A 24,002-nucleotide genomic window follows, 5' to 3' on the forward strand; every position below is an offset into this window, starting at 1 on the left:
GGTGTAAGCTGGTACAACCATCTTGAAAGGCATTATCTGGTAAAATGAGACATATACACCTGATAAGCCAGCAATTCCACTTACAGAAATGTACACAAATATGGATGCATAAAGAAAAGCAAGGAAGTGATTCCATAAAGTAACTGACCCGAATAGCATATAGAGAGGGAATGGGTTTCTGGGGACTAGAAATATTCTTTTTCTTGCTCTGGGTGATGGTTACCTGGGTGTTTCCTAGGTTTTAAGACATTTTGCTGTATATTTGTTTAGTGCCCTTTTCTCAAAGTGTGTTATGCTCAAAGTTAAAAAAAAAATAAAGAAAATAACACCTACTAATATTTTGAGAAACGAGTATTTGGAAACAGTGGCTTAAAAGTTTGTCTGCATAGGTGAGGCTGAGGGTCTTGAGAAACTCTTAACTCTTAAATCTAGTCAAACTAGCCAGGGTCTCAGCTTAACCCCACCTTTCTTCTAAGAGGCTTTTCCCAACATCTCTTTCTTTCCCTTCCATAACACTCATTTATTTCCCCCATCAACCTTTGGAGAGAGGGGCTATCTCTGTACTTCATCAGCCTCCAAAATCTGCACTTGTAGAAGCATCTGACCCTCCCCACCGCCAAACACTAGAGTGGGGCATGGTGGTTGGCATGTAATAGAGACTAAGACATAAGGTCAATGGCGCAAAGCTCCTCCGAAGGCAGGGGAGGAAGGCAGATGTTGTGACTCTACGGTCCCACAGGAGGGGAAGAATGGGGTCATTCACCAACCCTAACTAAGGACACAGGTTCTTGAATGCCCCACTCCTGTCTTTCCCAACCCATTTTTCAGACAGTTGAGGGGCTCTGTTTGCTGTAATGACCAAGAGCAGAAAACTGAAGAAAAGGCCAAGAAAGCCACCGTGCCCTTGCCGGGACTGGAAGATGGGACAGGCTCCAGAGCAGGGTACAGGGCCGTCTCTCTGTCCCCGGGGTCCCCTGCCTGGCCCTGCATCTCCCCCAACAGGTGTCCTTCAGCCACCACCCAGCTGCACCTGACCACTCAAGTCCATGCTTGTGGAATATACTATATAAAGCATATGTACTTCACAGGGCCTGGTTTTCCAAAGCCTTGCAGTTTCAAATATTGACCTTGCAAGGACAGGAAATTTGACCTTTCAAAGACAGGAAAGTCTCTGTTGCAAGATAAGGATTGTGGCACAGCAGGTTGGTGGCTCAAAGACAGACTAGTTACTGATTGTTATGTAAAGATACTGAGAAATTGCTGTTAAGAAGGAATGTTTGCCTAGATCAAACTGTTGTTGATAGGACCACTTAATTGTCTTACTGGAATGTCATCTGGCTTGTTTCACTGAAAGTTACCAGCCCATATTGTTAAACTATAACCCCACCTTTGTTCTCTTCCTGTAACTTCCTGGTCTGGAAAATAAATGCTGGAAGAGAACCCCAATTCGGCGTTAATTTCCCAAGGAAGGGATGCCTCTCTCTTGAGGGTTCCAGGAGATTAACCACTTTGGGGCCTCTCACTGCTCAGAAGAGATGGGCTTTGAGTAATCCTTTGCGTCTCCGTCACCCAGGGGAAGTGGGGTGACAAATCCGTGGGGGGCGAAGCAACACATGCTCTGTTGCTGTCCACCAACATTGTCATGCTGAGATCATCCGTGTTAGTCAGGCAGGGCGGAGGGGACTCTGAGTCCCTGTGAAGTGGTGCTGGGGTTCTGTGAACCCCCTGAAACTGCATATAAAAGTGTGTGCATGCATGTGATGGTGACAGAGACAGAGAGAGACAGAGATTGTGAATTTATTAATCTGGAAACAAACTTTCAAAGAACTCTGTGATTCAAAAAAGGTTTAAAAAAATTTTTTTCACACTGCCTAGGTCTGAACTTTTCCCTATCATTTGCTAGCAGTATGATCTCAGGCATATATAATTCCTCTGTGCCTCAGTTTCCTCATCTGTAAAATAGGTATAATAATTATACTAACCTTATATGGATGTCAAAATGATTAAATGTGCTAATCCATGTAAAGCCTATAGAAGGATTTGGCATGTAGAATGTAATCCCTAAATAGTTCCATTACTGTTGTCATTATTACCAGGCCTATCTCACTTACCTGGAGGGCAGACCTGAATCTTGGCTCTCCCTCAGCACTCCCTAAGCAGAGGGTCTGGCCTGAAGAGAGCTTCATGCTTGTTGGAGGAAGGGATGACTCTGCCAAATCTCTTAGCACTGTTGTCTAGGACACTTAGGAGCCACACTCCACAAATCTGGTTCCCTGAGGAGGTCTCAGGCACCTGGGATGGATCACCAGCCACACCAGTATGCTGCCTGCTGCACTTGGACTCCACATGCCCAAAGCAGGGTCCTGGACCACCACCTGGCCCTGGGCTCTAAAGCTGCTGCCACAGGTAAAATGCACTTTTGCTCAACTCCAGCAGAGTGGGCAGAAATAGAGTGTTCGAGACTATGCCACAGAATACAATGAGAAGCCCAGCAGCAGAAAAATCTGTGGCCACACTTCAAGAACAGCTGGTCATTGTTAGCAATGCTCACTCCCAGTTACTATGGAGATAAAAAAAAAAAAAAAAAAAGACTATTTCTAAAGGTCTGGAGAACTTGCCACATTAAAGTGAAATAAGAATACAGCAAGAATTCACCAAAGGAACTGCTGTGGTTGACGAATTCTTCAGGCTCATTTACAAAGTTTCTTTTCATGATAAAATTTTCTCAAACTTATAAAATTAATTGAAACGAAAAGAAAAACTCTAATAACACTTCTTCATTATTTCCGCTTGTAACAGCCTGACCACAAGTGACTCCATTTTGTTAAACCTTTGAATTTCAAACTTGTTCTCTCCTGCAACCCAAACCACATAGCCTACAGCAAATTGCCAGAACACACTGACTCTTGCTCTCACATTGTACACAAAATAATTAGAGAAAAATCATTAACCCAGATGGCCATTCTTTACTAGCTTACTAACCTGATTTTATATGAGAATAACAGGATCTGAATCCATGGAGAACGAAGTATGATGCTGGTCAAGTCCCACCTGAGAAGTTCCTTGATGATGTCCCCACTTGGTCACAGTAAATCAGCCTTCCACCACAGATTCCTATAAAACCCTCAGGCAAACCTGGGAGAGGCAGAGATGGTCTTTGAGACGTGAGTCCACCATTTCCCCAGGCTGCCAGCTTCCTGATTAAAGGCCACTTTTCTTCCACCAACACTTGTCTCTCAATTATTGGCTATTGAGCAGTGAGCACACAGACCTTTGGGGTCTTGGTAACACTCTTAATTTCATATTCTAGCTGTCATAATATTTACAGAAATAGATCAGCATCACAGCTTCATTTGAATAAAACTTCATGTATACATTGCTTCCGAGGGTCCATATACCTGACTGAGCCACAGTTCCTTTCCCCAGGAGCTTAAAATCTATTAAAGGAGACAACTAGGTCTGTTTCAAGACACATCACAGAAGGAATGGCAGAAGCATCCACAAGACACATTGGAGGCCAGAAGAAGGCTCAATGAATTCTGACCAAAGGCACTGGAGAAAAGTTCACAAAAGAGAGAGCTTTTGATGAACTCTGACCACAGGCACTGGAGAAAGCGTCGCCAACGGGCCACATCTGGGCTGGACTTTGAAGCAGTACTTACTCTAACATATCGTGGGGGGAAGAACGGCGTTTCGGATTGTGTGAACTGTGTAAGTATACTGTAGCAAGGTAGACCATTAACCCACACTTCTCAGACGTGCAAAATAATAATTTTTTTATGACAGCTTCTTTGATCTTTCTCGCAAGCCCTTATGTTTCTTAACTGTGGAAAAATTTCATTTCCCAATTAAGAGCAGCTAGTCTAGTCTAGTTTTTAAAGTGTTTCAGATTCCCTCCCATCTCTGGTGACCTTGTGGCATAGAGCAGAAGGAGGGCCCTCGAATCCATGCTGGCTGGCTTCTGCCACTAAGCACTTGCTTGATCTGGACTGGTGTCTGCTGAGCTGCAAGGGATCCCATCCATCTTTTGGTAAATCCATGGTTCTGTGGCCTCTCACAGGGAGATCCTCCCACACTGTGGCCTCTGGGTTGAGACCCAAAGCCTGCGCTGGTCTGCTGTGCACCTCAACGCCTGCATCTGCTCGTGGAGCACATGTGGACTTCAAGAGGCTCGTCATGCCTCTCCAGGCACGGCACGGTGGAGAGCTCAGCCTCAGCTGTCTGTCCAGCCACCTCCCTGCATCGCCCCTCCTTCCTCACACTCACTGTGGTCACAAATGCATATGTGCACACACACATGCATACAAAACCTCCCCACACTGTGCCCAGGCAGTGGGCCACCAGCCTCCCTCCCCCACCGCACCCACAGAGTTCTTGGGCTCCCTCACACCTATCTGGACATTTCCACTGGGCCCCACGCTCTACAAGGGGAGGTGAGCACACGTGTGTTTGCCCTCTCTGCTCTACCCGAACGTCTGCTCCCCTACAGCTCACCAGGAGATGGCTTCCACATCCTCCTCCTGTCTGTCAGGAACGCCTCTTCTACCCCCAGAGGCACTCCATCTTGTTTCCGCCTTCATGGCAGACGTGGTGTTTTATCTTCACAAGGAATGAACTCAATGGTCTAAGTTGATATGGCTCTTGGTATGAAAGCCCGTGTAACTTGGACTAGAGATTTCTGAGGATGAGAATATATTGCTTTAGTATCTGCCATTATTCCTGTCACAGTGAAATGACATGAAGGTTTATCTGTGTTTGGGGAATTGGGAGCAAAATATACAGAAGTAGCATAGGGCATGTGAAAGGTTGTTGCTTGGAAGAAAGTTGCGGCAAGGTAAATTGGGATGGGATCCTAGAGGCGCCCAAGCCCACCGCCAGGCCCACAGAGGCAGCCAGACATGTATGGCTTCCCACAGGGTCCTGCTCACCCCCAGCAGACTTCAGGCTGACAAGCATAGTGACTGTTCTCCGATCTCCAGTCTCCCCGTTCCACACCCTCACTTCCCCAGCTCTTCCTGTATCCCTCACACTCCCACGATCCTGCAGAGGCTCCGTGTTCGTCAGCTCAGACAGACATGAGGTCCCGGTGACTGTGCCCACACCATCCAGTGGCTGCACACGTGATCATACACATTGGCCCCATATGAGGGCTCCTCAAAGCCCAACATTTGTCATGATCCAACTTTCCAATGTTTGCCTATGTGATGGGTATAAAGGTCTTTCTCTGTGGTATTCATTTTTATTTTTCTAATTACAAAGAGTTTGAATATTTTCATATGCTTGTAGCTTTCAGGATTTCATCTTCTGTGAATTACCTGTTTATATTCTAATGGAATTTAATTCTTTTGGCTTGTTGTCAGGAGATCCTAGTTTGCTAAGAATTCTTGTCCATAATAGGTGTCAAGAGCTTTTTCTGTATCTATTTAGATAATCTTATGGCTGTCAAGTTATATTACTGAGTAAAAAAAATCAAGATGCAGAAGAGTATGTATAGCACAATACCAATTATCTAAAAAGTGGGGTGGGTAGAATATATATGCATTTTTACTTGCATATGCACAAAATAATTTTGGAAGGACATGTAAAAGATTTTCACAGGCATCTAGAACAAGGGAAAGGATGATTCCCCTGGCTTTACCTGGCCTAACCTTTACATCCAGAGGGTATTGTGTTTGGAACCAGGAGCAACAGCATAGGCTCAGGGAGAACTCTGGGGTGGAGGTCATATTCACAGTCATACCACACTGATAACTATTGAAGAGCATAGATAGTGATCTTGCAAAAATTAAGAACTTTGGCAAAACAATCTTCAACTATTTAAAGGATTGTTATATGGAAGAGACCCACAAAGATGTGTACATCCTAATCTCCAGAACCTGTGAATATGTGAGGTTACGTGGCAAAGGGGAATTAAGGTAGCAGATAGTTAAGGTTGCTAATCAGCTGAAATAAATAAAATAGGGAGCATAGCCCGGGTTATCCAGGTGGGCCCAGTGCAATCACAAGGGTCCTTAAATGTGGAAGAGAAGTGGAAGAGAAGGTCAGAGTGAGGCGATGTTTAAAGAACTTGCTTGCAGTTGCTGGCATTGAAGGTGGAGGAGGGGAGCCAGGAGCCAAGGAGTGTGGGCAGCCTCTGGAGCTGCTAGAAGGAGCACAGCCCTGCTGACACCCTGGATTTATCCCAGCGAGATCTGTTGCAGACTTCCAAGTGGCGGAACCATAAGATAATAAATCTGTGTTTTAAGTCTCTTGGTTGGGGTAATTTGTTATAGAACCTATAGAAAACTAATACAATGTTTTACTTCAAAATTTTTTTTCAGTGACAGTGTCTCAGGTGGATTGGGCAGGATGCTGGAACAATGGCTGCTGCCCCTGTATAAATTAGGAAAACGTTCATGGGATACTTAAGTACAGACTTCAAAGTCCCCTTTCCACAGCTGCCTCCCCGCGGGAACAGCCCCGTACCCCTTGGCTCTGTGAAAACGAGTTTGCCTGTGAGCAGCCTTGCCCTTTTCCACAGACTTTATGCTTAACTGTCTGGGAATCATCTCAGACGTTCTTCATCCCTGGGAGAGGTTGGGAGGGCCTGAGCAGGTGCTGGGGGGCAGAGACTCCCAAGGGCGGGGGTTGGAAAACTGATCTTGTTTCCCCAGACACCCAGTTTCCCCAGACACCCAGCAGCAGCAGGGCTTCTCCCCCGGGATGGCCCCAGGAATGGCTGGCGCCAGGGTTTTCAGCACTGAAGGTTGCAGGCTCGCCTTTGTGTTTCCGGCCGTGTCCCCTCCTTTTCCTTGAGGCTCTGGCAAAGTTTGAGTTAATCTGAAATACTGGCTGCGAGACTTTTTCCCTTGGTGGGTGTCATGGAACATTTGTCTTAAAATAGGCCTGGCTTTCCTCATGGTGGGCACTGCCTCCTAGGCAGATAGTGAGCGCTGCATGGCGGGGCATTTGACCATCGACAGGTGAGGTGGGTGGGTGAGGCTGGACCAGCTCAGTGGCTCTCCCCTCCACAGGCACTTGTCAGAGTGTGAGTTCTGGGGCCCCACCAGGCCTGCTGAATCACTGTCTCTGGGGTGGGGCCCAGGAGTCTGGGTTTTAACGGGCCCCGCAGGTGATGCTGACCCACACTCAAGGCTGAGAACCACTGGACTACTGACCCCGAAGGAGCCTTCCAGGAGTGGGACTATAATTCTCTGTGTCCTGGTGGCCACCTCCTTTTGCCCTTGAACTTCCACGCTCCCATCTCCACCTGCTCTCAGTACTTCCTACCCACACAACCCCTCCCCACCGCCCCACTGCACTTGCTGAGCTGCAGACTTTCCCTAGGCCTGGGCCTCCTTGACCCCTCTCCAACTGCCACCTCTTTAAACTCCCTCCCTCTGCAGGCTCTGGGACACAGTTCTCCCCTGACTCTTTCTCTCCCTTCTGAGGTCCTTGGGCCCATTCTTGTCCCTGCAGACACTCAGCCCCTCCCACGGCCAACTCGCCCCCTAAAGCTGATGATTCTCTGTCTCCCTCCTCGGCTCCATCTCTGACCCAGCTCCAGTCACTTAATTGTTTTTAAATGCCTGAAAGAGGTCTCCATGGAATATCTGACCAATTTCTTAAATTGAACATCCATAGACAGACCTGTCTAAAAACTATGATCTCACTTATATGTGGAATCTAAAGTGGCCAGATTCATGGAAGGAGAGAGTGGAGTGGTGGTTGCCAGCGGCTGGAGGGTGAGGAAGATGTGGAGATGCTGGTCAGAGGGTTCCAAGTTTTAGTCATGCAGGATGAGTAAGTTCTGGAAACCTAATGTACAGCCATGTGACTATAGTTGATAATACTGTATTGTATACTTGAAATTTTGCTAAGAATGTGGATCTTAAGTGTTCACACCACCAAAAAAATAACTATGTGAGGAGGTGGATGTTAATTAGCTTGACCGTGGTGATCATTTTACAGTGTTAACATATGTCAAAACATCAGGTTGTACAAAGCATAATTTTGATTTGTCAGTTATACCTCAAAGCTGAAGACAATTTTAAATACAACAGTCCTGTCTAGTTGGGGCCCAGACCTGCCCCACTGCCCAGCATCCTGTCCTTCAGAAGCATGGTGACCTTGTCGGTCACCTGCGCTCAGATGGGATCACGAAGCACCAGGCAAAGGAAGGAGATTGCCACGAGGGTGGCTGCAGAGGAGGGGCTGTTTGGGTGTGGGGCAGGAAGGAGTGAGTAGGAGAGGGAGAAGTCAACCAGGCGCCCAGTCCCAGCCCGAGTTACCTGAGGAGGAACTGACAGAGTTGGCAGGCCATGGAGTGAAGGCTCGAAGCACCTGGCCTTGCAGTTATCTCAAGGAAGCACAGGAGCCGATGTTTCCTGCCTTTACTCCTAAATTTCAGCCCTTTGTTTTGTGGATTTCATGCAGAAGGGGTTCCCCACATTCTACAAGCTGACATGGGGAAGGCACTAGAGGCCCAGCCAGTGCCCACCTGCCCTGCTCACAGGCGGGCTCTAGTTCCCCTGGCCTTCCCTGACCACTCGATCTCAACCTGCCCAAAGCTGGCCTCAGGGTCTGTGCCTGGCAGTCTTAGTGTGACCCTCCAGATCACCCTCTGCCCTGCTCTGTGCCCGGGAGCTGACTTCTGCGGACAGCACCGACATTTGCAGGCCCACCCCTAGGCAAGAGTGCAAATGAGAGACCCATAGGTCCTAAGCCTACATACCTAAAGGTTGTAAATCAAACTAAGAAACTGTAAAGTGACATATATCCTATCTTACTTTGACAAATACAATATACCTTCATATCAACCCAGAATGGCCACGTCCGACTTGAGAATTCCCATACCTTTAGAGCTCCAGGCTGACATGTGACAGCACAGGGAGACTGGGCCAGCTCAGGAGCTATCTTTTTTCTTTTCCCACCACAGCAGCTCCCTGCACAAAGAAGAGCCCCCTGCCCATGCACATGGGTACTCCCACCTATGTAACTAAGCCACTCACACCCTCCAAACAGCCAGCCCTTAGCTGCCTCTCAGAACAAGGAGTTTGTTTGCATATGTGTGCTGCAGTCGCCTAGGGGGTGGCTTACATGGAGAGGCAGGCTCAGGCTGTGTGGACAGGTGATTCCCACCACCCAGGTGTGACCTGGAAGGGAGGGGGCAGCCAGTGGGTACCTCCCCTGGGCCCCACAGATACCACAGCCTGAGCTCAGGTGTGTGGCCAGAGCAGGGCCCTTGCTGCCTGGGTCTGAGGCTGCCACTGACAACATGTCTTTGTCCTCTGCTTTCTGCCTGGGTTCAGCCAGTGAAGGTGCCAGTTGGCATCAGAAGGCAGAAGGAGAATGAGAGAAATTGGTGGTCCTCCATCACTCCCTGCCCAGCTATGGCCTGCATCCCTCTCCCGAAGTCTGCAGCTCTACAGCTCTTCTCCAGGTTCAGGTAACTGCTTCCTCCCCTTTACCCTCAGGCCTTGGCCTGGCGATGGCTCCCCATCTTCCCAGCCCCACAGGGCTTCACTGCAGCTTCTTGGTTTCCCTTCAGGCTGCACACACCTTTGCAAAGACAACTTCCCTAGGCTCTCTTCAGATCCCCCTCGAGCACGCCACGTGTTTCCTGACTGTTACTGTATCCTTTCCCAGTTGCTTTTCCTAGGTACTCCATTTCAGTGAATGGTGTCACCCGGGTCACACATTTAGCAGGTGTCCCAGGTTCCTCCGATTCCATCAGACACCGAGACCTGGCTCTTCTCCCTTAGTGTCTCTCTGATCCCTCCCTTCTCAGGTCTGCTCTGGACCATTGCTCTCGTGCCCAGCCAGTGTCCTGCATCCATTCTTAGCTCCGCCAGCATCCTGCACACAGGCACACAGTGACCTCTCTGAAGCCAAGGCAGATCCTGTCCTTCCTCAGCACAGGCCGTGCTGCAAGCCTTCCCAGAGCCGCAGCTGGCCGCCACGCCAGCCCTCTCTCTCTGCGTGCCCCTGCCCCGCACGCCTGCCCTGCCTGCGCGCACACACGAGGGACAGTCCAGCCACGCGGAGTCGTGCCCACTTGCCGACACGCTTCACGGCTTCCTGCTCTGGTGCCTTCGCCCCACGCTTCCTTCTCCCTAGGTTATCATACCCACTGCGTGTCCTTCCAGACTCATGGCAAGTGGCACCTCCTGAATGCAGGCTTTTGGGATCCTCTCTCTGGACAGAGCTGACCATTCCCTCGTTTCCCCTGCTCCATCAGAAGAGACACCCTCCATGGCTTCTGAAATGCTTGATTGAACTTAATTATTTGTCTCCCCAGTAGACTGCTAGCTTCTTGAGAACAATATATCATTTCATGGAAAGTAATTTAATGTAATAAGGACTCAATAGTGCACGCTTCCCAGGCAAGGGAGACTCCTCCTCTGGGCAGCCCTTCCCTGGTCCCCATGACCAGCCCCTGCTGTGCATCCCAACAGCTCCCCAAACTTTCCTTCCCACAGCCCTCCGTGTGACATCCCCAACTACAGCATTAACTCCAAACTGTGTCTGTCTTGCTCACTACTGGGTCCCTAGGGCCAAGGATCCTGCCCATCATATAGCTGAAGCTCAAAAAATAGGTATTTGTCTTATGAACAAAAAAACATGTTGGTTGGAGAACCTAATCCACTTTGTTGCCAGCAGTTTTCCTGACGATTCTGACCAACTCCTTGGGTATATTTCAAAAGAATCCATGATGATAGTACATCCCTCCTTGATCTCACATCTTTACAATTTGAATTAAGAATCAGCACTGTGCTGATGGGAATGTAAAATGGAGCAGCCACTGTGGAAACCAGTATAGTAGTTCCTCAAAAAAATAAAAAATAGAATTACCATGTAATCCAGCAATTCCACTTCTGGGTATATACCCAAAAGGATTGAAAGCAGAGTGTCAAACAGATATTAGTACACCCATGTTCATAGCAACGTTGTTCATGATTGCCAAAAGGTAGAAACAACCCAAATGTTTATCAATGAATGAATGGATAAATAAAATGTGGTATAAACATACAATGGAATATAATTCAGCCTTAAAAAGAAAGGAAATCCGGTCACAAGCTACAAAATGGATGAACTTCTAAGACATTATGTTAAGTGAAATAAGCCAGTCACAAAAGCCAATCAAAAACTGTATGACTCCACTTATATGAGGTACCTAGAATAATCAATATCACAGAGACGAAGTGGACTGGTGGTTTCCAGGGGCTGGGGGAGAGGGGCATGGGGTTATGGCTTAATGACTGCAGAGTTGTAGTTTGGGAAGATGAAAACATTCTGTAAGTGGGTAGTGGCAATGTTTGCACGACAATGTGAAGGTACCTCATACCCCTGTGTTGTGTACACTTAAAAATGTTTGAAATGGTAAATTTTATGTTATGTACATTTCACTACAATTTTATTTTTTCCAGCTATATTGAGGTATGATTGACAAACAAAAAATTGTATAAATTTAAGGTGTACAATGTTTCACCACAATTTTTAAAAACCAAATTTTAATTTAAAAAAACCAGTATTGCAACTTTTCTCCTAACAAATGGAGGAGAAACCCCAAGCGTCTGGAAGTTCTTCTAACCAGGGCACACTACTGAAGCAGACAGCTGGCTGCTTAGACAAGGTATTTTTGTTTCAACTGATCCCCAGGATTATTAGGAAGCTGCTAGATTTTTAATCTTTTCTCTTTCCAGACTGAAAAGGTCATCCAAGGGGTATACAGTCTTAGAGAAATTCCTCTCTATCAACTACTTTCAAGCATCAATCCACAAGAAAGTCCCTCTTAGAGAAATGAAACAGGAAGAGAAGATGGGACTGAGGACATAGCCCACAACAGCGGGAGGCTGTCGAGGGATGTCTCTGTTCAGATGACCTGTTCAGTGTGGTGGTGCTGGAGGAAGGGGTGTTGGGCTGGGCTGGTGCTTAGGGTGGATTGGGCCCAGCCTCTCCTTCTAACCAGGGACCTGTCAGGACTGCCCCCAGGAAAGGGGCACCTCCTATTGCTTGCACAGAGTCGCCTTCCTCTCAGAGACTCATCCGCCCCCTGGGCAGTGGCCCGCCCTCTGGATGAGATGCTGGGACCCTCAAGAGCACCTGCAGGGAAGGCTTCTGGCTCTGTGCCAGGTGCTCCCAGAGATAATAGGTTATAAAGATCGTTGAAACTGCAGGGGGTGGGAAAGCCCCCTCCTGTAATGACCCCATCTCTCCTGCTTGGCCAGAAATCGTAAACTTTCTTATTTGGGGGCTTATGGAAGCATGGAGCCCTGGAACCTCACTATGTGCTCCCCTCCCACTGTTCTGCCTAAGTGACATCCAGGAAATCCTTACAGGGGATCAAAGATACCCAGAGGACCAACTGCCCTGGGAGAAGAGGTTGGAAGGAAAGAAAAGTGGCCCCCACCCTGTGCTTTGGTGACTGAGATCCTGATGGCTGATGTGTAAGAGCCTCAGGTCTTATCCCACCTGGGGGAGGTGACATCTTCTTTCTCTGCAGCTTCCCCTAAGTCAGGGCCCTTCTCCAGGGTCAGAAGCTTGCCCAGGAAAGGGCAAGGGACTGTCCTGACCCTCTGCACTCTGAAGGGACCCACAGATGGGCCCAGCAGATACAGAGATCAGGGCACAGGAAGTCCCATTTGCTGCAACTGGCTTGAGGAAGGAGCACTGCCTGGACCTGCAGCACATTGCACAATTCTGCTCAGAGCCAGATTTTCTGGGAATGTGGCAGGATTTCACCTGTCATTCCTGAGAGCTAGCTCCTAGCTTTCTCCCAAAGGAGGGGGAGTTTTTACAAGGCTTTCAGTTTTGCAGCTGATGCCACAGAGGAAAACTAAGTTCTGCTCCCCAGATGTTGTGTGCCCGTCACAGACTCTTCTTCTATAAGCTGAGGGTGTTGACCAGGTGATTGCTCAGGCCCCTGACAGCAACAGCCTCCAGTAGAAACTTACAATGCATTGTCCACCCGCACACAGACACGCACACCTGCCCCACAAAATGCATTGAGGCAGGGCCACATTATGACTTTTGAGGGACCTGGGTACCACTATAAAAAATATTAAAAAGAACATTTTATAATCATGTTGGTATAAAGATGAATATATGAATAGAATATGTTAAGACAATTTCTACCTAAAAATTTTTTTTCTTTGGATTTCAAATTAAAACATTTGGGGGCCCCTAAAAATGTTGTGGGCTATTCTACTTAATGGATATTTCAGCTCTGCGTTGAGGAAAATGCAGGTAGAGGACAAGAAAGAGACCCAGCCAAGAATGAGGGCCCAAGCTCAGCAGCTGTGTGACCTGGGTCAGTCACTTCACCTCTCTGTGCCTCTTTTGGGGATAGTAATAGTATCAGCCTTATAGATTGTTGAGAGGATTAAAATAAGATCATGTATGTAAGTACCATGATTAGAATGGTGCCTGGCACAGAAAACCACTATGAAAGTGGTAGTTGTCACTCATGTTTTGTTATTGCTTTTCCACCACTTAGCTGACCCTTAACTAATGAGGCATAAGAAGGATAAGAGTTCCAGCTCATGGGGATGTGTTGCTTAGACTTCCTGGAGCAGTCACAGCTATTTTAAAGCCGCTTATTCAGTAAAACTTTGTTTTCATAAAATTCCCTGGCAGAATCGCCCACAGCAAGCCCCTGAGGAAACTGGAGCTACCAGAAATATGGCGGCCTCCTCTCGACCTGAGGCAGGGGTAAGGCGGGTTGCCAGGTGGGAGAAGAGTCACAAGCCTCGAGTCTGGGGACTGTAATCTGCCACCTACTTTTCTCCTGCTTAGCAGGTGCCAGAGCTCAGAGAATTTAGTGGGAAGCTTTTAAAATGCAAAGGCCTCTGGGATAAATTAATTTTGTAATCCCTTAACAGATACACAAGAGGAATGTCTGACAGCTGGGTTTCTCTAAGAGCATGAGAAGGAATACGTGTCAGGGGCTTTACATACATTATCTCGTTTAATCTGGGGGACAACACCCCACACATTGGGATTACTACCCCCATTTTATAAACGAGCAAACGGAGGCTCAGGAAGGATTGGTGACCTGCCTGCAGTCAACCCTACTCCTTCCTGCTGCCCCCAGAGAATGAGAGGACCTAAGAGAGGATCCAGGGCAGAGATGAAGGAGGAAGGGAGGCCAGTCTGACGGGCACTGTTTTGGCCACAGTCCATTGGCTGAAATGCTCTGGGCCTCAGTTTCCCCACATGCACAAGGGGGGAGTTGACCCAGAGAACTCATGCATTCTGCTATTCTCACTTGAATGTTTGTGTCCCTGCAAAATGCATATGTCGTAATCCTAACCCTCAATGCGATGGTATTAGCACATGGTGCCTTTGAGAAGTGATTTGGTCATGGGAGTGGAGCCCTTGTCAATGGGATTAGTGCCCTTATAAAAGAGGCCCCAGAGAGCTGCCTTGCCCCTTCCATCACGTGAGGACACAGTGAGAAGGTGCCATCTGTGAACCAGAAAGCGGCCTTCTCGAGACATTGAATCTGTCAGCACCCTGATCTTGAACTTCCAGCCTTCAGAACTGTGAGAAATAAATTTCAGTTGTTTATAAGCCACCCAAACAGACTAAGACACTGGTCCCCTGTGGCATTTCTCCCATTCCTGGGAGGGACAGCTGCCAGCCATGCCTCCCCTCCCCAACCCCCAAAGCAGCAAAGCTCCTTGGGGGGAAGGTGAGCGAGGGTCCCCATGATGAGTTCTCTGTCGCTGCTGCCTTGGAGAGCAGGTGGCCCCTCACAGGCAGAAATCCACAGCTGGTCAGGGCAGCCAAGCAGAGGGGCCGCTTTGTGCCCTGACTCTCTGTGCCTGCTTTTATTGTTTTTGGAGAAGAAAATTGGCAGCAGCAGGGCTAGTCTCCTTTGTGACTGTAAACAGCTTAGTCGCCTCTTAAGTCAACAGCCGTCTCCACCACTGTCTCCACCACCACTTTCCCCTCCCCTCCATGGAAAACAAGTGACTCAGGAAGTGGAGGTGGCCTCATCTGACCCACTGGGTAAATCCTGGTGATGCCGAGAGAAGCGGACAGGGTGGCTCCGGGGACCAGGCCCCCCCGCGCCAGCACCCAGGGCAGGACACAGTCCTACCTCCAAAGGCGGGCCTCATGGTGAAGTCGTGGTTGTCCACTCTGAGAAGCGGCTGATGTTTTTCCTTTCCCAGTTTGGTCACATCAAAGTTCTTCTTATACAGGTGGCTGCAAAGACAAGCAAGAAGCGTTTTTCCATCAGCCCACCGAGGCCTCCAGGGAGACGATTCAGGGTGATTACTCCCTGCAGGATCTACCTGTCAGGCACCTTTTCTCCACCCTGCCCTCTCCTTCTTAACTCAGGGGAGGGGAGGGCTGAGCTACCCTTAGACCAGCACCCCAGACCCTCCCAAGCAGGTCGACCTGAGGACCAGGCCCTCCAGAGCCTTCCTAGTGGGGTGCCCTCTTGGGCAGTACAGCATTCTAGCTCTGCAAGCTCTTAATTGTCTCGCCAAAAGTTATGATGGGATGGAAGGCGTTGGGTGGAATGGTAGAAGAGCATTATACATTTTTCTTTTTATAAATTTCTCGTGTTGTTATAATCCCGGTTTTGCAATAATACACTTCTGAGACAAATACAGTTCTCTGAACATTTTCTTCTTTAAAAAAATGTTTGAAGACTTTATTTCTTACAGCAGTTTTAGGTTCACCGCATAACTGAGGAGAAGATATTTTCCACCATACCACCTGTCCCTAAACATACATATCCTCCCCCACTATTGACACGCCCCACAGAGTGGTACATCTGTCGTTACAGCTGATGAACCTGCACTGACACAGCATTATCTCCCAAAGTCCACAGTTTACGTTAGAGCTCACTCCTGGTGTCGTACATTCCATGTGGTATTATTCTATTTGGGTTTGGACAAATGTATTATGACATGTATCCTGCCTTATGCTACCATACAGAGTAGTTTCACTGACCTAAAAATCCTGTGTTCCACCTAAAAAAAGTGCCCCCCCCCCTCAATAAATAACAAATTCTCCCAAAGAGCTGTGTTCCATGTGCTGCTGCAACTCCTCCTCCAAGCCCTTTGTGCCACACTCGGCCAACCCCAGGCCCTGCAGGTGATCTTGCTGAGGCCTGGCTTTTCTGCAGCTCCAGGCAGGAGGACCACACCTCTGCTAGAAAATTTGTCTTTCAGGACAAGGCACTCTGGCTGTCCTCCTACCCCTCTGACAGTTCCTTCTCAGCCTCCATCGCAGACTCTTCCTCCTCTTCAGCCCACCCCTTAAATGCCAGTGTCCTCAGTACCCTGTCCCAGCCATTTTCTCTTTTCTCCTGACACTCTCTTTGGCAGGCTCACCTGCACCAGTGGCTTAAATTGACATCAACACGCTGATGATTCCTAAACCTATACCCTCTGCTCTAGACCTTTCTAGCCAACTGCCCAACTGAATATCCCTGGTTGAGTATCCTATAGGCATTTCAACTCAATGCATCCATAGTTTGATTGGGGACACCCTGAGTTTGAAGTGACCTAGGCTGGAGGATGAGTGGGCATTAGATGAAAGGGGGAAGGGGAGGGTGTGGCTGAAATGGGGAGAATGAGGCTTCAGGGGCAAGCAGGCCAGGCAGGACCTTGAAAGTCATGTTAAGAATTTTGTCTTTATCCAAAGGCAATGGGAAAACAATGCAGGGTGTTAAGCAGATGGAGGAGTCATAGTCAGATTTGCTTTTAGACTAGCCCACTGTAGCTGCACAGTTTAACTTTCTCCCCTGTAACTGGAATATGGAACCTCAGTCCAATCCCCTTGAAGCCTGCGTAGTCATAGCCGAGTGCTTTCCAGGAGTTTCCACACGCACTGGCCATGGCCCCTCACCATGAGATCCAGGCCTAGTCCCACTTGACTCTTGAGGGCAAGGCTTGGGAAAGAGACCACATCCAGATGCCCCTGCAAAGATGCCTGGGGAAGGCAGATCAGGAGCTCAACCCAAGGGCTTAGCAGATCACAGACATTAAATTGTGAGTGCAGCCGGCTCACCACCCCTCTGCCTCACAGGGAGCAAATCCTCCTGGTCAGCACAGCTCCACATCCATTTAGGGGAGGATTAGGACAGTGGAAGTCCCAGAATGCCAGCACCCCAGTGAGCGAGAGGAGATTTAAATCCCACCACCATTGAGGTCCCTCATTTTTTTTTTAAAGGGATCAGTTGTTTGATAACACAGGCCACTGAGATCTAGAGTCTTGGGCTATTTGCGTGAGCCAGTGCTCTCGATCCATCCTCTCACAGGAGATGGCCAGGCACTACCCGGATGGCCTTGGCCCTCAGACCCCAGACTCCTGAGCCCCACCCCCATGGCAGGGCAGCCAGAACCTGCCCAGGCCCTCACACCCAGTCTTTGGATGGGGGGTGGAGAAAAGAAGGAAAATGTGCTTAGCATGCCTTTGGAAGTAGGGCTGGTGGCATCATGTTGTGATTTATTGGCCATCAATAGCAGTCATAATAGCCATGCCTTCATGGACGGCACCCCTCTCTGTGCAGGCCCCGAGCTGTGGAATTCAGACAATCTCACTCCAATCTCACATCACCCCAGTGGGGAAGGTCCCACCACCCCATCTTCAGTTGGAGAAACTGAGGTTCAGAACGGTCAGGAAATATTACTACATGGCCCGAGAGCGCAGAACCCGGGTCTGAACCTGTTTTCCCTGACTTCTCAGCTCCTTTTCCTACCCCAAGACCCTCTGAGATAGATGAGAGTCAAAACTGATGATGCAGACCAAGAGAAGGCTGGCCAAGGGCAGCGGTCCTGAGGAGACGGCAAATGGGAAAGGAAACACGGAGTGGGGACTGCAGGCTCTGAGACCATGAAGGGACAGACTCCCACACCCAGAGTTTGGTTTATTTTTCAGATCTCGAGGGAGAAGGGCCTCCCTTGTCAGGAAAGCAAGCAGTCGTGGTCAGAAGGCTGACAGACAGCAGGCCAGAGGAGCAGGGATAAGGTCGGGAGGCTGAGGGGCACGAAGAATAGAGCAAAGCAAACAGCAGCTAAGAGAAAACAGATCCCCCAGCACCGACTCAGTGAGGAGGGACACAAAGGATCAGAAAACCAGAACCAGTTCTTGAAAATCAGCTGCTGGGCAGGATAATAGTTTCATGTGGGTGCCTTGGCCAGGGTGAGGCAGGGAAAGCTTACATATGAGAAGAGGTCCTGACAGTGTGTGCGTGTGCATGCATGCGTGAGTGTGTGTGTGAGCATGACTGTGTGGTATACATGAGTGACTAGGTGTGTGTGACTGTGTGTAAGAGACCGTCTGTGTGGTGTGTGGCCATGTGTGTTTGAGTATGACCATGTATGTGTGTTTGTGTGTGAACAGGACCTCTGAGAAAAAGAGGTATCCCAAAGAGATAAAGTGCTCTAAGATTATAAACAGAAAGGGTCAGGTCCTTTTATTCTAACTTATTAGTATAGCTTAACCCTGTATGTCAATAATAAAAGTAGTTTCGGGAGATAAATTGCCAGATGCTTGGCTGAAGTTTTACACAGGGAGAAAACTCTATGACTGTCTGGCCATGTGCAAACCCTGGAAGATGCAGAAAGGGCCAGAACCAGGTTCCCTCTCCTTTTTCCCCAGCCTCAGGTCAATCATTATTTTATTTTCTTTGAATGCCTGTGTTCATCTTTTCCTACTTTAATACCTCATAAGATGAATTTCAAGAAATTTTCCTCATACCTAAAAGTCATATTTAAGCTGTCTCCAGGTCCAAGCATGTATCTGGGAATGAGACTGTGGGTCTTCTGAGAAGTGATGGAGATGCTATGACAGGCTGCCGAGCGGGGTCCCTGAGGAGCCCCAAGGGGCTTGTGCTGAACTCCAGCACCATTCATAGAGAACAGAATTTCAGACATGCTTTCAGACACAGTATGAGTAAATCAGGAACCTACGTTGTAATCTTGTTGAGTCACTAGCAAACCTTGAAAATTACTCCTGCCTCTGGGCCACCACTTCCACATCTATAAAATGAGCTGATTTGGAGTTTCCCAGTGTGTGCTCCTTGAAATAGAAATCCTACAAGGTAGTCCAAAGAGAGTGTGGATTTTGTTGTTGTTGTTGTTGTTATTGTTTCTGAGAAACACTGCATAATTTATCCCCCTCGCCAAGACTAGCAATGCCTATTTGCATAGTAAAGTTTCTAGAAATTCTGCTGTAAAGACATCTGTTTAAAGTGGTTTAAACCTGGGTTTCTCAATCTTCTTTGACTATGGAACCCCCTTTTCATACAACACTTATTCACATTTCCCAAAATTAGAGCTCAGGGGAATTGCTGGACTACATGACCTCTGAGGTCCCTTCCAGCCTGTGATTCCAGGAATGTAACCAGGATAAGCCTTCCAGAGCAGTGTCTCTTTCCCACCGTTCTGGAGGATTGGGTGTGTTTGCTCTCTGGATGAGTAACACTGGGCCCTAGAGAGTATTTACATTTCTTATAGCAGCAGTCTCCACTGGGGTGCCAGAAGTAGAGACTGTAACTCTTACATATATTCAGTTATTTCTTTCTAAAACTAAGGAAGCAATCAAACTTTAATTTAATATACATATTTATAATGGTACATGTATATAATTTATAAACAAATGTACATATAGTGGAGTTGCAGTTTCAAAAAAATTGTCACTGATAGCACTGCATGATCAAAAATATTTGGAGACACTGACCTAGAAAATGTGCTTCAAGATATTAGTTTATATTCAAAACCACTAGTTCGCTCAGCATAGGAGACTGGAAAATAGATGTGTAACATCCCATGCATGGTGTTTGTATCTTAGCTGCTAATTCTTCTTTTATCTTAGAGCCTAACAGTCCTTACATCTACCTCAGGCCTGGAGTATCATGCTTTGTACATCAGTTCAAAACAAATTTACTAGTAATTACATTACTTGCAATGTAATGATTTTGAATGAAAATTCTGGACCTAACCAGTATTTCTTGGAAGTGTCTCAATTACATCATGAAGGAGTTCTGTTGTCCACACATAGATGTCTGATAATCTAGCAAATTTCAAACACCTTTTCTAAGATTTAAAACAGTAAAATGAAACCCAATACCATTATAAAGTTATTCCCTATCACACAATTTAAGGACAACTCCCAGTTACATTTTTCTTCTTTTTTCTTTTTTTGTCATTTTTGTGACCGGCAGCACCGCGCTCAGCCAGTGAGCGCACTGGCCACCCTTATATAGGATCCGAACCCGCAGCGGCAGTGCCGCTGCGCTCCCAGCGCCACACTCTCCCGAGTGCGCCACGGGGTCGGCCCCCCAGTTATGTTTTTCTTAATAGTTCAGGATAAATTCCTATGTACAGTTCCCCCCAAAATTCTTGAGTGTAATTATTTAGCAGGCCATCTAAAGTCTCTATGGGAAGTAATCTTAAGACACAAAGCAGCACGATCTGAGAAACACAAAGAATTGTTTTTACCCACTAAGTCTTCAGCTATCTGCATCAAATCAAAATGCTTTGGCTGAACACAGGCTGATATCGAAATGAAAGGCTTGACCCAGCCTAGCTTTGCTCTTGGCGCTTGTGACACAGAGTATTTGTGCCCAGCCAGAGGCTGCTTTCAGTGAGGTCGAGGCCGCCTCTACCTCCGACTGGAAAACCAATTCTAATAGGAGGATATAAGGACATAACCCAGAGCCCTCCTGGGGAGCTGTCCCATGGTGCTACTGCTGCCGTTACTGCTACTGCGAAGGGTGACCTCCCTCCCCTCCCAGCCATGACGTTACCTTGGCTTGGGCATTTCCAGCTGCCCTGTCCATCTCTTCCTCCTGGGCTTTCTGCTTTCCACAAGAACCATCAGACAAAACAAGAACAAAATGAGTCTTGTAAAATAAGGCATTTTGTGGATGTCTATCACGTAGCAAGCTGCTTTCCAGTAACCTGCAGCAGGGAAAATCCCCCGTCTTAACCATTGACTCAGCGTGCTGCTTCCTCGGAGGGGCTGTGAGGGCCTGGCTGGCAAGGCTGATCTTCCCGGTTTACTATTTGATACTGATGCCTGTCCCACCCCCACCCCCTGCGTACTAGGCCATGACACAAACATCAGGCTTTGCCCTCCCTGGTGCTTAGTGATTGGCCATTAGTCAAGAAGTTTGTTCTCCTGTGAAACTCTGCTTCCGGTGAATCCTAGAACAGCTTTGGCTAAAACCGTTATATAAAAAAATTAAATCTCTTAAACATACCAGCTTTTTGCTGAGATCATTAATCCATCTCTCTGGCTGCATAAAACCAGTCTGTTCCACCCACCAGGGAGTCAGCTGGATTCTGAGTGGATTTGCAGAGAGACTTGGTGGACATGGAGATGAGGACATGAATGTATTTGGGAAATGCAGAGTAAACACATGAATGACCTGTTTTCACAGGGTTGCTTTATGTCTTGATCTAAGAGAATACACTTTGCTGTGGCCAAGGACGCTTACTTTCCCCCCAAATACACGTCTGTTTTTTCCAGTTAAAATATATCTTATTGAATCATAGGACATATTTTGATTTTGAAGGCTAAATAAACCAAAGGAGAATTCATTATTATGCAAGCTCTTCTTCCTGTAATGAGCATTATAATTAACTTTAGTCTTTAAACCTAAAATGTATAAAGTCCAACATCTTAAGTTAAGCTCGATTCCTAACTTGGGATATTGAATTACACACATTAAAAGTGTAAAAATACATGTGGTTATGTTTAGCCTTCTGAACAGAATAAAATGTGTTTAAAGACTACTTATAGCTTGCCTGGTGTGTCCTAGCAATGGAGAATTTGGTGTGGTAGAAACGAGAGGGGTGAAGATGGAGGTCAGGAGGAGGAATAGCCAGAAGTGTAACAGAATTGTGGTTTTCCTATGTAGGAAGGAAAGAATCAAACAAACAAAAACAAAAAAGCTCTTCTGATTTCTTTAAGCAAAGTGGAATGACATGATCTACTTTATTTTTTAAGAAATTCCTAGTTGGGATCAGTTGGATCAGGGAAGTTATAATAACAAAAGTGGGTGGGGTTCTGCCCTAAGGGGTGGGAAGGGGAAAGGAGAAAAGGAAGGAAGGTCGAGGAATGAGACCCTCGAGTCAGTGCTGAAGTCGAATGCATTTGGTGACTGCATAGAGGAAGAGGTGAGAGAAGGCGAGAAGTCAACAACAATATCAAGGATTCGTGACACCGGAGCTGGGCCTCCAGGATGATGCCACCTTTAACTGATACCCAGCAGAGGTGGCAAGTGTGGTGGGGAGATGAGACCAATTTTGACTTGTAGACTTGGAGCTGCCACGGAACCTCCAGATGCCCAGATAGGCAGCTGGAGCATGAGCCTGGAGCTCGGGAGAAAGGTCTGGATTTGAGAAAGAGATGTGGAGCCATTAGGGTAGGCTGGTAGTTTAACCATAGGAAAGGGTGAGATCTTTCAGGCACAACAGAGAGGTCCCGGTCCAAGCATAGAATTCTGGAGAATTTACACTTTTTAAAGATGGATGGAGCAGCCAGAACGAAAGCATAGAAGACCTAGCAAAGAAGTTGATAGTAAAAACCAAAGAATTTGGGGGAGGAGGGTCGTCAACAGTCAGTGCTATGAAGAGGTCAAGCAAAGTGAGGGCACAGAACAGCTTACTGGATCTGGCAACCAGAACATCATTCCTAACTTCAGTAAGTACGGTTTCAGTTGTGAGATGTGGCAAGCCACATTAGAATGGGTTAAACAGGCACTTGGGAGTGTGAATAGTTCAGTTTGGGGACTGACTCAGTAGTTCCCCAATCTGGCCACTCCTCAGAATTAACAGGGGAGTTTCTTTAAAAGTCCTACTCCTGGGTTGGCCCATGGCTCACTTGGGAGAGCGTGGTGCTGATAACACCAAGTCAAGGGTTAAGATCCCCTTAGCAGTCATCTTTAAAAAAAAAAATAATAAAATAAATAAATAAATAAAAGGCCTACTCCTCCTGAATATTTAGTAGTGAAGATAGAGACCTATTAAAGTTCTTCTCCAAAAATGTTGTTCAGAAGATTTTTCCTTTCCTTTCTTCCATTGCAACAAGCCTATAAAGGACTGGCTAGAACGCTAGAATAGGGCTTGGGTGTTGTTGACTCTCAAAAAATATTTGGTTTTTTTTTTTTTTTTTTTGCATTCTAGATACAATTTTAGGTCCTACCAATTTTCTTCTTTGAAGCTGTCTTATTATCAATAGTTCAATTACTGTCATAATGGTAGAGAGAATCACAGTTCCATGTTGTAATTTTTGTTTTTACATCACAACTTTATTGAAATGTCATCCACATATCATAAACTCATCCCTTTAAGGTGTGGTTTTTAGCATATCCAGAGTTGTGCAACTTTCACCACTAATTTTAGAACATTTTCATCTCCCCCAAAAGAAACCTCATACCCATTAGCAGTCATTCCTCACTACCCCCCCCCCCCCCTCAGCCCCTGGAAACCACCAATTTACTTTCTGTCCCTATGGATTTGCTTATTCTGGACATTTCATATAAATGGAATCATACAATATGCAGCCTTGTATCTGGCTTCACTCAGCATGTTTTCAGGGTCCATCCATGTTGTATCATGTATCATCACTTCATTCCTTTTTATAACCAAATAATATTCCACTGTGTGGATATAACCATCAGTTGGGCACTTGAATTTCCACTTTTTGGCTATTAACAATAATGCTGCTATGAATATTTGTGTACAAATTTGTGTGTAAACATGTTTTCATTTCTTTTGGATATATACCTGGGAGTGGGATTGCTGGGTCATATAGTAACTTTAACTTTTTGAGAAACTGTCAAACTGTTTTACAAAGTGGCTGCACTATCTCACATTCCCACTAGCAATGTGTGAGTGTTCCAATTTCTCCACATCCTCACCTACATTTGTTACCTGGCTTGTTTATCCAACCATCTTTATGAGTGTGAAATGTTATTTCACTGTGGTTTTAATGTGCATTTCCCTAATGACTAATAATGTTGAACTTCTTTTTCATGTGGTTATTGGCCA

At 46.9% G+C, this 24,002-nt stretch overlaps 1 protein-coding gene across 1 annotated transcript in view; it reads right to left on the reverse strand.

The window, feature by feature from the left end:
* The window catches only part of GABRR2 (gamma-aminobutyric acid type A receptor subunit rho2), a 40,464-nt gene extending 19,584 nt beyond the window's left edge, over positions 1 to 20,880 (reverse strand). The window contains exons 1-2 of the mRNA XM_063097196.1: positions 20,753 to 20,880; positions 15,086 to 15,192 (exon numbers count right to left, since the gene is read on the reverse strand). Of these exons, the coding sequence (XP_062953266.1) occupies positions 15,086 to 15,192; positions 20,753 to 20,865 (220 nt within the window). The 5' untranslated portion in view covers positions 20,866 to 20,880. The remainder of the gene's footprint in view (positions 1 to 15,085; positions 15,193 to 20,752) is intronic.
* Positions 20,881 to 24,002: the final 3,122 nt, after the last annotated feature.

Source organism: Cynocephalus volans, chromosome 5 (genome assembly GCF_027409185.1).
Source record: "Cynocephalus volans isolate mCynVol1 chromosome 5, mCynVol1.pri, whole genome shotgun sequence".
NCBI classification, from domain to species: Eukaryota; Metazoa; Chordata; class Mammalia; order Dermoptera; family Cynocephalidae; genus Cynocephalus; species Cynocephalus volans.